This window comes from Echiichthys vipera (genome assembly GCF_963691815.1).
Source record: "Echiichthys vipera genome assembly, chromosome: 11".
In the NCBI taxonomy this organism is placed as follows: domain Eukaryota; kingdom Metazoa; phylum Chordata; class Actinopteri; order Perciformes; family Trachinidae; genus Echiichthys; species Echiichthys vipera.
Window position 1 is genome coordinate 26487009 of NC_139836.1, and position 18177 is coordinate 26505185.

General features: G+C 44.1%; 1 protein-coding gene across 1 annotated transcript in view; it reads right to left on the reverse strand.

The window, feature by feature from the left end:
- Positions 1 to 18177, reverse strand: part of LOC310953440 (contactin-associated protein-like 4) — a gene marked incomplete at both ends in the record, with an annotated part of 92068 nt that overhangs the window by 55290 nt on the left and 18601 nt on the right. The window contains 2 exons of the mRNA XM_083922478.1: positions 3581 to 3774; positions 13986 to 14096. Of these exons, the coding sequence (XP_083778604.1) occupies positions 3581 to 3774; positions 13986 to 14096 (305 nt within the window). The remainder of the gene's footprint in view (positions 1 to 3580; positions 3775 to 13985; positions 14097 to 18177) is intronic.

Consider the following 18177-nt stretch of genomic DNA (forward strand, 5'->3'; position numbering starts at 1 on the left):
AAAGATTTGTAAACAAAGCCACACACAGGCGATCAATGCATGTGACGTGTTACGGCGTGATGTCGCATGGACAGCAAGAAGCATTGGCCGAGGCCCAGGCAGTGTGAGTGCAAACCGGGCTGGGGCGCGGGGGGAGAGGGAGGGGGGACAAGTACCCTAAAGCCCGGGTCGCGGTGCGGAAGGACAATGTGAGTGCGCCCTTCCCCTCCTGAGCGAATCTTTTCTTATCTGTATTAAAACTCTACGGAGGCTTCCATGTGCTATATATAAAAATCTATGAAAAACCGAGCGGGACTTAAAGCACTATGAGGTGCCCGTAAGGCTAAGCGCGTTTTGGCTCAGAGCCGACGTGACTGTGGGAGACTGGAGAAGGAGCTCAGCGAGACGCGCTTGTCACTGCCCCGGTAAATTAGAGAATTCACTGCACTTTGGTTCATAACGCAAGATCCTTCTTATGGTCGACACCGAAAAAGCAAAAAAGAATTAAAAAGGCAACGTGTCTTCAATCGCTCCGATTGAGAAAAGCCTTTTTTAGGACTTTTAACATTAAAAACAGGGACTGAAAACAAAGTTACCAGTACAGGTTCATGCAACAATATCATTTATTCATCTCCAACCGCTTGTCCCTGTCGGGGTCGCGGGGGGGCTGGAGCCGATTCCAGCTGACATCGGGCGTGAGGCGATGGCTTGGACAGGACGCCTGTCTATCACAGGACACATAGAGACGAACAGAGACAGACAACCATTCACACCTACGGGTGATTTAGAGTCATCAATTAACCGAACACCTGCACGTCTTTGGACTGTGGGAGGAAACCGGAGAACCCGGAGAAAACCAACGCAGACACGGGGAGAACATGCAAACTCCACACAGAAGGGCCCCAGCCCGGATGCGAACCAGGAATCCTCTCTCTGTGAGGCGACAGTGCTTACCACCACATCACTATGTCATCACTTCCCTTCCCTTTATCACAAAGAGCCCATATTTGCATTTTCTCATTAACAGAATCCCCATCTTCACATGTGTCCTACAGGGGAATCTATGAGTCAACTCCCTTTTCCTCCATGAGCACTTAAGGACGCTATACTCCTTGATAGGGAGAGTATATATTCCCAACACCATCTGCTCTCTCCCACCTTTGCAGCGGCTGTGAAGAGAGAGAACGAGGAGAGACAGAGAGAGAGAAGTACTCACAAACTTAAGAAGGGAAGAAGAAGAGAGGTCCTGGAGGAATTGTGACTGATGAAGCACTTCCCCGTTCCCCCGAAAGCCACAATAAACTAGGCCGGCTAATATGTGGAGCTTTAGAGGGACTTTTGAGACATGCTGTGGATTTATCCTGATTTATGCCGAGTGTGAAATCAACAAGCTTTTAAGCCGCGAGAAACCGCCTTTTCTGTTCTCTCTGTGTGAAGGAGTCTTAGCCCGACATTAGCTTTACCCTCGCTGTGAGAGTCTTACCTCTCATCAACTTTAAATTGAAGCTGTTCGTCACAGCGTTCGCCGTAATGGTGAATTTTCCGTCCACGCCAGGAGCTTTGAGGGTCACGCCCGACTGCCTCAACCTACGAAAGTGTAATGTGGTTAACAGAGCGAGCGAGGGAGCCCCCGGTGTGCCATTTTTTAAAGGAATCGTACGAGTAAATAGGATTTTAATTCCTTTAGATTTGGGGAATTTTCAGGAACCAGCGTGCCTTTTTCTTTCTGCTCCACGGCGGCAGAGCTATTTTCAATTAATTGCGCTGCTGTAGTGCCGTGTGTTCTCACAGTGCACAGGGTTTGGTTAGATAAACCTAACTCATCATTAACTAGAAGGGCACAGGGAGAGCTCGCACCTCCGCCACGGCCTTCCCTCTACCTCGCAATGGTAATAAAGCTGAATAATAATTTCCTGTATCCGCTTTGTGATTCAGATCCCCTCTGAAATTTAATGGGCTCCTCTTTGGCCCGTTGTTCCACACCCTTCCACCATGTTTCACGGAAATTGAGCCTGTAGTTTTTTTTTTGCACGCAATCTTGCTGACAAACAACCAAACTGAAAACATAACCTCCTTGGCAGAGGTAATAAAAGGGGAGAAGACTAATGATGGGCGGTGTGAGCAGCACTCTTTCTCTGGGAAAGTCTGCAGGATCGTGCTTCAGTCCCGTTAATGGAGCTGTTTTAAATGTCCTCTCTTTCACTCTCTGGTTCGCTGGTTCTTTGCAGCACCTCTTACTGTAATACTCTTTCTTTTGTTTATTGGTGCAATATAACATTACAAAAAGACCCATATATTCATACAGCTGGGTGGTGTTAAAACACACAAGGTAGGTAGATAGATAGATAGATAGATAGATAGATAGATAGATAGATAGGTAGGCAGGTAGGTAGGTAGGTAGGTGGGTAGGTGGGTAGGTAGGTAGGTAGGTAGATAGATAGATAGATAGATAGATAGATAGATAGATAGATAGATAGATAACTTTATTTATCCCCGAGGGGAAATTAGGTCATCGTAGAAGCGGTACAAAGCAATCAGAAGTACAAAAATTAAAATACAATATAAAATACAAAATATGAACTACAATAAAAGTACAGTATCGCAGATAAACACTATATTACAATGTACTATGTGGATTTTAATGTGCAAGAGAGAGAAAGGTGCATTTCAGTGATAAGTCACTTTGAGTAGTGTGAGTTTATTCCCTGAGCGTCGCTCAGCGTTGTTGTGCAGCGTTGTAGAGTCTGACGGCAGCAGGTAGGAAGGATTTCCTGTGCCGTTCCTTAAGGCAGCGAGGTTGGATGAGTCTGCTGCTGAAGCTGCTCTGAAGCTCGTCCAGGGTTTCGTGGAGGGGATGGGAGACATCGTCCATGATCACCAGCAGTTTTGCATCCTGTGCTCCACCACCTCCTCCAGGGTGACGAGCTTAGAGCCAACAACAGACCCTGCCTTCTTTATGAGTTTGTTCAGTTTGTTCAGTGTGTTCGCGTTTTTTGTTTTGCTGCCCGCACCCCAGGACACCACGGCGAAGAAGATGGTGCTCGCGACAACAGACTGATAAAACATCTGCAGCATCCGGTTGCAGACATTGAAGGACCTGAGCCTCCTCAGGAAGTAAAGCCGGCTCAGGCCCTTCTTGTAGACTGTAGACTTGTAGACAATAGGATTTATATTCATCTGCGTGGTTGAGTTTGTGCCACGACATGTAAGATGAGGTTTGTTAATAAGCATCGACCAGCGGATATAACGATGGAAGCATATTGTTTTAATCCTGTCTGGACTTTCTAATGACACCATCTAACAGATCTGTGTCACCAGTCGGACAGTTTTTGGCTACATTCTATAAAACTTTCTGTTTAACCTAGAAAAATAAATGACGGTGTAATGTTTAGAGTTAACTTAATGGTGTAAAACTAGAGTCTAACATCTTATCTTTGTAACCAAATATCATTTTAACAGGCTTATTTATCTTTGTTTGAACAAGAGTCATCAAAAGGACGCTAAAGGCCGGTAAAAACGGCGGTAAAAATGCTTTGCCTCTGACTCCACTGTTGCAGACTCATTTTCTTCCCAGTAAGTATATTTACTTTAACAGACTCACCCCTATGCTGTCCTCCTGTCGATGCTGTTTCCAGTTGTGTCCTGTGTCGCTGAACATCAGCAGGTAGGACGTCAGCCAATCCGAGCTGCCGTAGCGCCCTTGCGTCGCCACAGCAGCGATCTGCGTCCGCCCGCCAAGGTCCACCTCCAACCACTGATATCTGTCTGAGCTCAGAGGAGACCAACCTCCAGCTCCTGGGAGGACAAGGAGAGAGAGAGAGGCATCTTTGTATCGTCCAAATAAAACGTGTTGGATTTTATTTCTCAATGTTAAAATCAGAATAAACAAAACAAAACGAACAACCACTGATCATTTTGTTAATTCTCAAGAACGTAAGTTAAGTTGCTGGAGAATCAAAGGGAAATACAATCAATTTAAACACATCAAGACTTGGATATGTGGTCAGATCTACACTGGAACGCGTCTTTAGCGTATTATCACTAAATGAACAAGACAAATCAAAGTTCAGAGCTTTCAGTTGTTTCTTAAAAGATGACACATCGTGCTAAATGTATTTCAGACATAGTTTAAAAAGCCCTGAGCACAACCGCTTTATCGACTTATTTCTTTGATGTTTAATTTGGGACAGTAAAAAGGAGTTTAATCTGCAGCTTAAGGCCTGTTCTGCACATCTTATAATCCGAGGCGTTCGTGGGCAACAGCCTCATAAAATATTAAAGCGGTTGGTTCATAGCAGACCTTCATATAAACTGAGAAGCCGAGCAGAAGAAGACCATACTATGAAGACACATTGAATAATTTACACTCCAAAAGGTCTGTGTTTGTGCTGACTCATACGTAGGGGACATTTTGCTGCCAGGACACCATATGGATGGATTTTCATGTATGCGTGTTGTGAGAGCTTTCATGACGTGTTGCATTCCCTAAACTCTTACGGGGAATTTCCGCCAGTCGGTGATGAACCCTGCTGCGGATGCACCTGATTGGATAAACGAACCAGTTAAAGTGGTGCCCACTCACAAACTTTCTGTTATTCTGTGTAAACAAGTCATGAAGAAATCTATTTACGAGAACATTTAAGGCAAGAAATAAGCAACATCACTGCTGAATCTTCCTTTTATTTTGGTTTGGTTGAAGTTGTGCTATGGAAGTGCCGTGGTTCAGTCAACTTTACGCAAATATAGTCTGGCGAACACACCGCAACTTCCCTCAACGACCCCACCATGCACACCAACAACGCTGGTGTGAATGCCCCTGTTAGGGTGAATTACATTGCTCATCAAAGTGTAACTCCGGCCTTCATGCACCCCATGGTCTATATCAGCATTAAAATACATCAAATAAGCCATAGAGATAGTTTTTTTCATTGATCAACTATTAACAGCGAAATCCCAGAGAGTCTCTAATAGTCCAACGTGGCTAACAGTGATTAGCTCGGGGCAGTACTGTGAAGGCATTCAAAGGTCTTTTTTAACCACTAATACTGCTGAAAATAACAGCAAACCTCTGCAGCAGCATGAGAAGAGTCCCTACACAGAAAACAAAGCACCAACAACATAGATAGTGAACCCAGAGTTTATTAAAAAAGACTGTTTTACAATGCTACAGCTACATCCACATTAAGACGCAGTCCGTACAATTCGCTTACTTAATGCACTGGAGTTTAGTTGAAGGAGGAAAGTATTGAACTATACTTCAGTGCAAAATCGGTAATCGATTTTGAGCAATATCAGTGGTTAAAAAAGCTGTTTTGGATGGTTTGTGTTATGGAATATTGCATTTTCCCTAGACAGTTGGGTTAATTTCCAATCCTCGTTAGCATAGTGGGCTTCTGTTCGGATTATCTCTGTGTCAGTCAGGCTGCCCTGAAAACTCCCTGGAGCCTTCCAAGGCCAAGATTCCCTTGGCGCCTTCAATCTGACTCTGCAGGCTGCTAGATACAGCTGCAGACAATAACACTCACGTCACTTCCTTAATGTCATGTTTATGCATTACAGCCAATGAGATGATAGCACATCTCCTCTTGCTATAAGACTCTGAACTTTGCTGTTAGAGCCTCAGAATTGAGGTGGCTTCACACACGACTTTGTGTTGACAAAACCTCTGTTTCTCCTTGGTTAAGTAGTTAAACTCCTTCAGTATCAGACAAACAGGACTCTGGCATTTGTCTTCTTTCTTGCACCACAACAAATTCCCCCTAACACTTTGGTGCTCCGCCCCGAGCTACTCAGTGTTAGCCATGTCTGACTGCTAGCGATTCTCTGGGATTTGTCCGGTAATAGTTGATCAAAAAAAATATTGTCCCAATGGCTTATTTGATGTATATGGATGCCGAAAAAGAGCATGGGACTTACACTTTAACTCCTTTACCTGGCATCTTTTACTGTACCTTTAGCCGCCCCTAACTTGTTCACCATTTCTACTTGAATGCCCAACCATCTCATTCCTAGAGCATCTCTGGAACTTATCCCCACAAGCTCGATTTCACTTCAGGTCCACCATCTAATCCTGGGTGCATAACATTAGAGCTATAAATTATTGTCTTAACTTGCCATCCAAAGGATCCAAAGTGGGAGGGAGAGGACCAATCCCAGTGACCTCCCCTTGTAACTCCTAGTTTTAACGTCCCAACGCTGTGAATTGTGGTTATTTCCCTTAGGAAAAGTCTGCAGAACTGCATAATTACTAACAGTGTGCATACAGGGCTCGAAATATCTGCGAGAGAGTCCTCAAGCACTTAATAATTTGACAGTGGGACGGCCCTATGCCCTCGTTGAGTCTGCAAGTCTTAAACAAACCCGTTGTAGCCAAGAAGGAAACCATAAACTAATCCTAAAGCCAAGTGTTGACCCTCAAACAGTCCAAAGTCCTCATGTTCCCACCGATGTCAGAAGAGTCGCATCTTTCATTTTATCCAAACTTTTCTCCATGTTTGAGAAAGATGACTGCTCTCCGGTGTCTGACTTTGAAGACAAATCTCTAATTAATAATGAAACCCACGAACTGTATCAGTGTCATCCTTTTGTTCTACAGTTCCCTTTGTAGTGACAGCCATAGATTATACTGTGGAAATAATATATCGATGTCTGTTACAAAGGTCTGTGGGAATAAAGAGAACCTTTGAGGCCGGGCTCTCTGCCAGTTGAGTCACTTGGTATCAGTCGAGTTAAGGTTGTGCAAAAGTCGTCAGGGTAAATCCTTTGGTGCCTGCTTATGTCTTTGAATTTCCTCCATGACGAACATTAAAAGAATCAGGCGCCACAAACTTGATCAACTCCGCGGTTCCAGATATGTCTGAGTATTTTTGTACTTACTTTTCACGCAGCCAGCATCTCATCCTCATTACATGAGTCACTTCCCCTCCTAAGGCTGATATTGTACTTTGGTTCCCAACTTGGATGACTAAGATTAGCATATCAGCATCAAAGTTGTACCCAAGTATCTGTCTGTGATGAAATGCCCTGCATACTTTTTAACTTTTTGACAGATAGAAGCGGGTACAGTTGAGATGTGTTGGAAATCATGCAAGGATATCAACTGTTGCAGGAGAGCCCTGCTGCAACACAGCGCTGGTCAAGCTGACGGCTTCAGCAACAGATAACTACAGGAAGTACGGCCCCTCTGGCAATCAATAATGCACGTTTGTTATGACGGACAGACAGACAGGAAGCAGGATCTTCTTATAATGCTCCTCAAACTCGATTAGAGATGTTTAAACAAAGTGCATAAAATATCCTTTGGTGCACAGACGTTAAAGCAATCGTCTGCCATCGTCGGTCCATTTCACTTGTTGCTCATGCTGCATTCAAGTGCCATGGGAAGTCCAAAGTTTTGGACCTCCAACTTGGCAAAGTGCACTGGAATGAATGTCAAAGTGAAACCTCCTACTGGTAAATTCGGGCTAGGTCGATCTCCCCCCGATTAGATAGTAGCACGGGGGCGGCAGTAGCTCAGTCCATAGGTAACTTGGCTGGGAACTGGAGAGTCACCGATTCGAGTCCCTGTGTGGACCACCTGAGCTACTGCCACCCCTATGCTGTAAATTCAATTTCCCCATTGTGGGATCAAAGTAATTCTTCTTCTTCTTCTTCTAATGCTGTCAAAGTGGACTGGTGGCTGGAGAGGTGCCAGTTCATCTCCTGGGCACTGCCGAGGTGCTGTTGAGCAAGGCACCGAACCCCCAACTGCTCGGGGCGCCGGTCTGAATAATAACAGAGCAGAAAAAATCTAATTTCCCCATTGTGGGATTAATAAAGTAATTCTTCTTCTTCTTCTTCTTACAGTGCACTGTCCCTAGTTGGAGGTTTGAAACTTCCCATTGCACTTGAACGCAACATGTCTCTCTCATCGCACGTGGCAGGGGGAACAGGGTGGGACTGTGGAGGGAAGCCCTGTGAGACCACATGCTAGAAAGGTAAGAATAGCGTTAATCAGCAATAGTTTGATAAAACTGACAATAAGAACAATATTTAACTAACTGTAGACTTGATGGTATTTATAACTACTTTATTTCTTCATAGACATTTGTACTAACGCTGCATCTAAGGATCGTTTTCTCGATTTATCGGTTAGTTGTTTGGCGCAGAAAATGTCAGTAAATGTCGATCAGTGTCTCCCAAAGCCCAAGATGTTGTCCTCAAATGTCATGTTTTGTCCACAACTCCAGAACTTCAAACTATAAATCAATGATCAAAATAGCTGTTGAGTAATTTATTAGTTGACAACTAATCGATTTCGACTAATCGTTGCAGCTCTAATTTGAAGTCCAGTGACTGAGGCACTTTTCATTAAGGATTAGGTTTCGCCTTCAGTGCTCCTCAAAGCAATTTCAGTCAAAAGCAACTGGACTTTGTCTAGGAAGACGTTTCACCTCTCATCCAAGAGGCTTCATCAGTTCATGCACGCGTCTCTGGCTGGGACTGGACCAAGGACCAGGACCAGGAACAAGACCAGGACCAGAGCAAGGACAAAGACCAAGACCAGGACCAGGACCAGGCTGGGACTGGACAAGGACCAGTACCAAGACCAAGACCAGGCCCAGTGCAAGGACAAAGACCAAGACCAGGACCAGGACCAGGCTGGGGCTGGTCCTTCAACACATTCATCTAATATACGCTCCTCTGAAAAGCCTGCAAGTTATGATTGGCTATTTTTTATATAACGTCCAGCAGTGCTGGAGCAGAAATTATTTTATTTAAAAAGTCACTATGATCCCATGTTATATGCAATTACAGCATTTCTCTAATGACTCTGATGCCAGTTGGTTTTAGTAGAAAAACAAGGCTGTCATGGTGCGCCCAGTTTCTTCCACATATATTTAGAAGGAGATGCAACTAAAAGAAAAAGGTCAGAGATGGTAAACTCCAACACATTAGAGGCTTTTTACTCATGCTGTAAAAACATTCACTCATTCATTCATTCATGTTCAACCACTTCTCCCTGTCGGGGTCACAGGGGGGCTGGAGCCGATCCCAGCAGACATCGGGCGCGAGGCGGGGTCCACCCTGGACAGGACGCCAGTCTATCACAGGACACATAGAGACGAACAGAGACAGACAACCATTCACACCTACGGGTGATTTAGAGTCATCAATGAACCGAACACCTGCAGGTCTTTGGACTGTGGGAGGAAACCGGAGATACCGGAGAAAACCCACGCAGACACAGGGAGAACATGCAAACTCCACACAGAAGGGCCCCTGCCGGGATTTGAACTGGGTACCCTTTCGCTATGAGGCGACAGTGCTAACCACCACACCACTGTTTAAACATGCATGTTGTTTTTTTAGAAACTTCATTGAAGTAAAATGTACTTTCCTAACAACGCTCTCCTTTGTGGGTTAATCCATAGGTTGATAGTGCAAAAAGATTACTGCAGAGTGCTCGGAGGAGGCTCCTCTCAGAGCTGTGTGTTTCCTCCAGGAGTCTCTGCTCATTTTGCTGGTAAATTAACTCCGAATGAGGCGGCTCCTCGGAGGAATGACTACAGAGGGCGAGCAGCGTTAGCAGCAGCTGGAGGAGTCGAGAACAACCAGGGGGGGTTTTTAATTTATTCAATGATTTCTACAGAGAACAGATGGGATTCTGAAATTAAAGCGGTTTTCATTTTTACATCAATGCGTTTTGTAAGCGCGTGCTGCCGCTTCTCAAAGCTGAATTAGATTTATTGATCAGTCTAATTCAGTTTTAAAAAATTCTAATTCGGTTCAAATCGCGGGCAGAGAGTCAATGAGGCGTTGCAAAGTGTGAGGTTTTATTTGTTCGCAAGAAATAATTGACAAGGAATTACAAGAGCTAATGAGCTAAACCATCAGAACGCAGGAGGTTGGGAGAGATTGTATCGGGGACACCAAAGCTCTGTGGTTACTCTTAAAGTTCACCTCGTCATAGAGGAGTTGGAGACGCTGCATTCGCTGTATATATCATCTATAAATGCATATTTGATATCCACTGTATAGCACACCTTAGGGCGCACTCACACTGTCCTTCCGCACTGCGCCCTGGGCTTTAGGGCACTTGTCCCCCCCCTTCTCCCCCCGCGCCCCAGGCCCGTTTGTACTCACACTACCTGGGCCTTGTGCAAATGCTTCTTGCTGCCGTTACGTCATCACGTCGTAACACGTCACACGCATTGATGACGTCATCGCGATGCGTCTCTTTGTTTACAAATTTTTCATAGACCTCAGAGTTTTTGTGCGTCTTGTCGACTGTTTTTGAATCTTTTCATCGACCAAATCTGCAGTAAACACTCCACCTCCGCATCACACCAACGTGAACCTTTCACCGCCATTGTTTTAAATGTCCGCACATGGTCCCTCCTTCTTCTTTCTATGTCTCAACAGGCGCACATTAAATGAGGCGCACGCTCGTGCTCGTACATGTGCAAACGTGCTTTACAAAAGCCCACCTCTCCCAAACGGGCCGTGGACGGCCAGCTTGCCGCAGTTATGCACGGAGCGGTTGCACTCACACTGCTCAAACGCACTAGGCTTTACCCGCAAAACCGGTTTTGGCACAGTGTGGAAGGACAGTGTGAGTGCGCCCTTAGTTTCTTTAAGAGACCGTGTGCAGAGCGGCATGTATGCATGAATCAATACTGTTTTTTTAACTGACATTAAATGAAGCCGGCAGATTATTAAATGTGTTCTTTTTCCAGCATCTTTAGTTTCTTTGTTTATGTGCCAAATGAAAATTATTTCAGTCCCTGTCTTGTTTCGTTTTCAATCCTTCATCCATTCGCTTCTCTCGTTTTCTTCTGTGCAGACAAACCAACTTGTGTTTCAGAAGCACCTGGTCTCTCCTTAAGAAGCCACAGATCCTCGTTAACGCACATTAAACTCAGATCGGTAAACAGACAGAGCAGGTTGACTGAAGCGAAGGAACGCAGCGTGTGTTTGCTCACAGCTTTCCCCATCAAACGCACCTAGGAAACGGCAACCTGCGGGCGTCTCTACCTGCAGTCTCCCAGGTGGTGAAAATCATTCAGATCCTCTATTGTGTCGAAGACAAAGACATCACAGCACTTCTGTCGGATTCTTGTCTCCGGTACGAGTAATATCAGCCAACTTTTATCGTCAGGATGCTGCACAAAAGCTGGGTTATGTCAAGGTGTCAAAGGTCGTTCTTTTCTTTCCTGTTGTGACAAAAGCCAACCTTTTGCAAAGTGTGTGATTTATGATCTGCAGCATAATTACATAAAAACAGAGCAAAGGGGAGGCTTTCATCACTGTACTTGTTGTAGGCTTTATCTGTCTGTTTGTCCATCTTTCACCCAATCAGGTGTCTGTCAGTCCGTGTTATTCCAACATGTCTTTGATGTTGTGTGCACCGTGTGTCCTGCAGAGAAGGGAAGGGACGCGTTCAGGTGTGCGGTGCTGCTGCAACACAACAAAGCGGCGTCCTTTGAAAGCTTTTATTATCCGCACAACTGGTGAAAACGCCGGGGGTTTAAAAAAATATAAATAAAAAAGAATGAGAAGAAAACAGGACAAGATTGCGGCGATCATTTATTGATGCTAAACTGCTAAATTTTATATGTGAATGCTGGGGAGCGCGGCTGAGGGAGAGGTGGAATATGAAAGATCACAACCGTGGCCTCGCCGACACCATCGCAGGTCTGACGAAACGCCTGCTTCTCATGAACAGTAACATCCGGTCCTTTGATGATCACAAAGACATTATAAAGGCCTGCTAATCCTTCACCTACCTTAGTCTAGGTAGGTAGGTCTGCTTTAACTTCCGTATATTCTCTTTAAACACAGTGTGGTGCATCTGGGGTGTGTTTTATGCATGTGCACAACTTCACACTGCATATCTTTATTCTATAAATATGGAGAAGGTAAAGTTGCAAAAGAGCATCTCTAAGTTAGGCAGCTGAAGAAAAAAAATAATCCACACCCAGATCTGTTTGAGGGAGCAAATTGACTCCACAACAAACACACAGACCCTGCTATTCATTTGGAGCATCGCCTGCTAATGGCTAAGCTGCCAGCAATCAACCGCTTACTGACACATATCCAGCAAACGCACGGGAGCTCTCATTCAGGGGAATACTGTTTCTTTGTATTCTTGTTTATAATCATTTATTATTATTCTTGCACGGCAAAAATAATAAAAACAAGAAGAGAGGAGGACTGGACTGGTGCTGTCAGTCCGTTACCCGTGCCAGCTCCCATGATTTATGTTCCCAATCACTTTTGAACGCCACGCAGGAAGATTTTCGCCTGATGGATTTGGGTTTGGACTGAAGCTTAAGATGCCAACAAAAACAAACTGATCACCATTCTTAGTCCAACATTATAGAGAGGGTAGCCCATACTGAACGTGCCCGCCACACAGATTTATTTACCATTAACATTAAATAACAGCCATGACGGTTTGTAATAAAGTGCTGCAGAGATGATGCATTTTCGTGGGCCAGTCCAGAAGTTCACTCGACGACAAGGTAAAGGGATTTTTTTTTTCATTGGATTTTGAATTATTGCAGAAAATAGACTCTATGGCAAACATAATTTAATGCTACTTACAAGTTTTGTTCAGCAAGCTAATCTTCACACATGAACACTACTTTTGTGATTTTTGAAGTGTGAGTGCAATCACCGTGTTTGCATGACCACAACGTCACAAACACTGGCTTCCAACTGGTTTTGCGTGCTTGGCGTGATGACCTTAATGCTTGATTTTCCACTCGCCAACAGCTTTTGGAGCTCCCTGACAAAAAAAAACCCTGATCAGAGGGAAGTCAGGGTAGACTCGCTGCTCGGAGTTCAAACGCCATGTGTGAATATCTAGCAGACTAAATACCTGGAGCTGTCAGGGACTCTGAGAGCCAACGAAGACACATGCTGAGGGGAGACCAGGGTGGGGGGGGGGGGTGGGGGGGTGAATCAAAATAAACTTTCCTGTGTGTGCACCTGCAGGCAGGCTCACTTGCCCGGGGACCGGCGAAGCAGCGAGGTGAATTGAAGCTCCCATGGCAAGAGGAGAAGTGCCATCACAGCCCTCTGTGTTTGATACCAAATGTGATTTCAAAGGCACTAGGTTTTCAACCGTAAACCCATCCGCAGCAGTATTATAAGGTGAAAGATCTTATAGTTGGTGACTTATTGTCCCTGTCAGCGTGAAACAACTTCAAGACACCGACACAAAGTCTTGTAGTTTGAACAGAACAGCAAACTGACGACTTGCAGTGTAGTAATAAAGTCTTGTAGTGGGACAATTGACAGCTAATCCATTTCTTAAAGCAACTCTTACCTTTCTGGCATTTTTACACTTTTCTTGTTTACTGTTAAAATGTTCCTAAAAGCGTATGGCACTAAAATGTAAATTAAAATAACCAGGTGTTGAAGCTCATCAATATTCAATTCATATATATTTCGGAAGTCTGACCAATCATTTTATTTGGTCCAAATAAAAGTATTTGCAGAGCTTCCTGTCTGTCATCGCGCTGCTCATGCTGTGTTCAAGTGCCATGGGAAGTCTGGAGTTTCGGACTTCCTAACTCACTAGGCAAAGTGCGCTGGAATTCGTGTCAAAGTGGAACCTCCTGCTAGCGAATTTGGTGTAGGTCGATCTCCCCCGAATTCATTAGTAGGAGGTTCCACTTTGACACAAATTCCAGTGCACTTTGCCAAGTTGGAGGTCCGAAACTTCGGGAAGAGGGTGGTACTTTGGTTGGAATCGCTGTGGGGCATGCAAGAAAGATAAGAATTCCTTTGTGATACGTAAAAGCTCAAAATTCACAAGATATTTACTGATTCATTTTATGTAATGAAACAAAACATGAAAACCTATTAAGCATTCGTTAACCCCAGACCTTATTTCAGGCGTCCAACCCGAGAAACCCACTGACTTCTTTATGAGAGAACCCAAAGTGCAAAAACGCGAACTCATTTGCAGGTTTTTGGACTCATTCCTGCAGCGCTCTGTAGTCACTGTTACTCACCTTCTCTCCGGTTGAGCTTAGCGAAGCCTGGCCCATGGCTGCCGGACAACTGTGAGGAGCTCCTGAAGGACAGCGGCAGCAGATTGGACACCAGCGGACTGTGACACACCTCTGCGAATCACACGACAGAAGGAATTCAAAGTCACGACAGAGTTCGCAGGAAATCAGAAACGGCTCGTCGTCCTTTCTTGAACCCTCACAATAAGAAAAGCCTGTGAATGTCTTCAGATTTATGGAGCCTAACCCTCAATTATAAGACCTTGTGTAAACTGCCTTTTGACTATAATGAGGCCTTCCTGGATAAATAATGCATTGTGTCCCAACTGCCTGACAGTGCGCGTTAATTAGACAAACTGGCCACAGGAGTCGATGAGGAGGCTTTTCATACACACTCTGACAGTTAGACTTTATAACGCTGATGCTTTCTGCAACACAACACGCTTTTACCTTCTTTTTAAATGACTTACCGATACAACTACACACACTTTACGCCATGCACCTGACTGTATATGAACACACACTACACAGTTGTATGCAGTAGATTAAGTTAACAATACAAGTGCATGTTTACAGGAGAATTTATTTAAGGCCAGCTCAAACACAGAAATCTAGACATTTATGAGCGTTTGTGTACTTAAATTAGTTGTATTTTTCTTGTAATACACCCCACTGCACACTTTAACGACCCGGCGGGCCCTGAATCCCCCGTCTGTGAAGATGTCCTCTATCGCTGAGAGGAAAATATCTGAGAGCTGAGATAATCTCTCGGTGAGATTATATTAATGAAGGATCTCGAGCTGTCTTTACTTTGTTTAATCGAGATTTAATCGGACTTGGCCTCGCCGCTGCGATATTGGATTCCTGCCTGTTCAAGACATTTGACTTTGGTCTCTCTTTCACGGGACTTTTATCTTGCTTTTGCTCATTGTGTTGTTTACACAAGGCTGCATAATCTGTTACAATAACTTAGACACGGAGGCTAACTTTAACATAATCATGGGTTATGACATTTCTAATTGAGTCTGTGAAAACCTGACATACTAGCCGTGAATGGAGGATTTCATTTCATTTATTTAGTTAATTAAAGCACATTAGTCAACATTTCGGTAAACGTCTGCAGCAGCATGAGAAGAGTCCCTACACAGAAAACACTTTGCACTTTCCACTTTGACAAGCATTACAGTGCTCTTTGCCTAATTGGAGGTCCGAAACTTCGGACTTCCCGTTGTCCTCGAACGCAGCATTTCTCTCAGCGCACGTGTAATGAGAGCGTCAGAGGTCAGACATGCTGTGAGGCATGCAAGAAAGGTAAGAATGTCTTTAACTTGTGTCTCACTCACATATAACGTGGGAATCTTATCACGTAAAAATGTCAGTTGCCTTCCCTGTACTTACAAAGAGACGTATATTTTTTTAGATCAGAAAATGTGATTTTCTGGGGGGGCAGAAACAGAAATGGTCTTCACGCATCAGAAATCAGTTTACTATTAAAGCAAGTGATGTTCGTTGTTGGAAATGACACGGTTGGTACGGTCTCACACCATGAAACCGCACGACCACTACAGCCCACAACCACGACTGAGCTCTTTTCCTCTGTCAGTGGTTCAGGTTGCCTCATATTCACATTCACATTCAAACTATACGATTTTTATCATATAGTGAGCCATAAATTCTGATTTATCAATAAATCATTTCACCCTCTTGAGGGGCAGGACCTCCTTTTGGGCCCAGCGTGTGACAGACACGGAGGAGATTGTAGGAGAACGTAGAGGAATTACAGCAGTTCATGTGAGAAATCGAGAGGGCTTCAAAAACACAAATCTGCATTTCATCAGTTGAGTTTGGGTCGCTGACGGAAACCAGGGGAGCACAACATCCCCTGACTCAGCAGGAGATCGAATACAACTGCCACCGTAAACACTGAGCCTGCATCTAGGGAAGAAATCTTGTTTTAAGTTAAAAAAACGACCTTTCTGTCTTTTCCAGATCTTCCTTTCTGGGTTTCAAGCTCAAATTTTCTACGATATGAAACGTGGCTTTTTTTTTCAATGTCAAACGTGAACGGGCCTTTTCTAATTGAATTCATTTAGTGGTCTGAGAGGGACATTTACTTTACCTTTGGCCAGCTTTAAATTACAGCTCGAGTTTTGCCGGAACTAAAGAGAAAGCCCCATGGACGAGTTTCCAGTTCAGCAATAAAGTCATATTGAATATGACTGCAGTGTACAGACAGCATTTAATAGCTGGCACTTCACCAGGATCATAAAAGGAGACTCTGCACACACACCTCTCTCTCTCTCTGTCTCTCTCTCTCTCTCTCTGAAGAAATGTAAGTATAATACTGTGATGCATCTTCTATCCAAAGTCGTCTTTCTGCACCTCTATCAGCAGTCAAGTCACACAGTGAAGCTCAGAATTCATGTCACACTGAGTCTAACCAACACGTGCGCATGTTAATGGTTTTACAAAACACTACAAACACGTGAGAAACAAAAGAACAATCACAGTCACAAGTTGTTCTTCTAGCTAGCTTTAGCATTAGTTCTGAACTCTAAAGCTCTAATAAATCCCAAATGTTTGTTAGGGATTCAGATTCTTATAATATGAAAGGTGAACCAATACAGCAAGAGGAGATGTATTGACATCCAATTGGCTATAGTGCATGAACATGAAGATTAAGGATTCACACCAGCTAGGAAATGCAAAGTGTAACCCAGTGACAGTGAACGTTATCATGAAACTCTGCAGCTGTGTCTGCGACCTGCCAGAGAGCGAGATAGAAGACGCCAAGAGAAATCATGGGCTTGGCGTGTTCTCCAGAGGGTTTAGGACTTATAACTGACCACAGCAGTAATCTAAAAGAGAGTCCTTATTAATAAAGTCATTATTATTATAGCTCTGCACCATAACACAGAGATATTGATTTATTAACTACACCAACTGTCTAGGGAAATGAAATATTCCCTAACAGTGTTAGCCACTTAATCAGCTATTGATCCGTGTAAATGTCAGCTTGTAGATATAAGACATTTGAATGATTTAATAAAAGAACATTACAAGCACTGAAAAATTGGTACTTAGATGTATAACTCACATTAAAATTAGAACACAAGGTACAATAAAGTGATAATCACAAGTTAACATGTCAAATTCACATCACAAAAGGTCAGAAGTCCATGTTTGCCTGTGTGTGCACAGTGTGTTGGTGGGCGTGGCCTCCTTTAGCCAACTGCGCTGATGAAGGTATGCGTATCTTCTATGTAAGGTAATTGTCTACAGGGGGTACCCATGAACATTCAACATCCAAAACACAAGTGAGTGAAACCTAACAGTTTCAACCTACAGTGGCAGAGTAAGCGCAGGCCATGAAGCTATGGGTTGCCAGGTTTCATGAAATGAAGGCTAATGTGTATGGTGTAATGTGTAAAGTAGCTCATTCGGTCCTCCAATCTGATCTGGCAACACATGACACACACAGAAACACACATTGGATTTGGATATCAATATGAATTTGGGGAATTAGCAGAAGGCAGGGTTAGAAAATTGTGAGGACCTGCAAAAATTAGAAGTGTTGCAGTGTCTAAGCTAGTCTGTTGTTAGCTTTAAAGATGGCTTCCTTTGGGTGGCTGGTGGTACAGTGGTTTGAGCAACCGCCCCATGTAAAGAGGCTGAAGGTCCTCGAGGCAGCGGGCGGGCGTTTTGACTCCAACCTGCGGCCCTTTGCTGCATGTCTCCCCCTCTCTCTCTCTCACCCCATTTCCTGTCTATCCTTTACATGATAGAGGCTTGAAAAACCGCCAACAAAAAAAAAAATGTGGCTCCAGGACATGTTGTTGCTTTAGGTATTTTTCAAGTACACCTGCTGTAGTAACTTTTCCCATTCACAGTCGCAGAGTTTTAACACACTTTAGAAGTGCTTCAGGCACACAAGGACTGAGTGTCACGGCCGCTAAAGGGGTGTTTCAAATAGAGATATTGAGAGTCAGTCCTCCCCACGTTGGCACGTTTCCTATTCAAAGCTCTGTGAGTCTGAGAGCACTACAGGACACCTCTCAGGACTCTCAGTACCCTGCACAACAACCACAACAAGTGTGTTTAATCCTTATTTATCCAAACAGAGAGAGCTGCACCAGTACTTTTGCTCTCATCCGCCTCTCTCTCTCCATCCACAGCAAAATCACAGTATCCACAA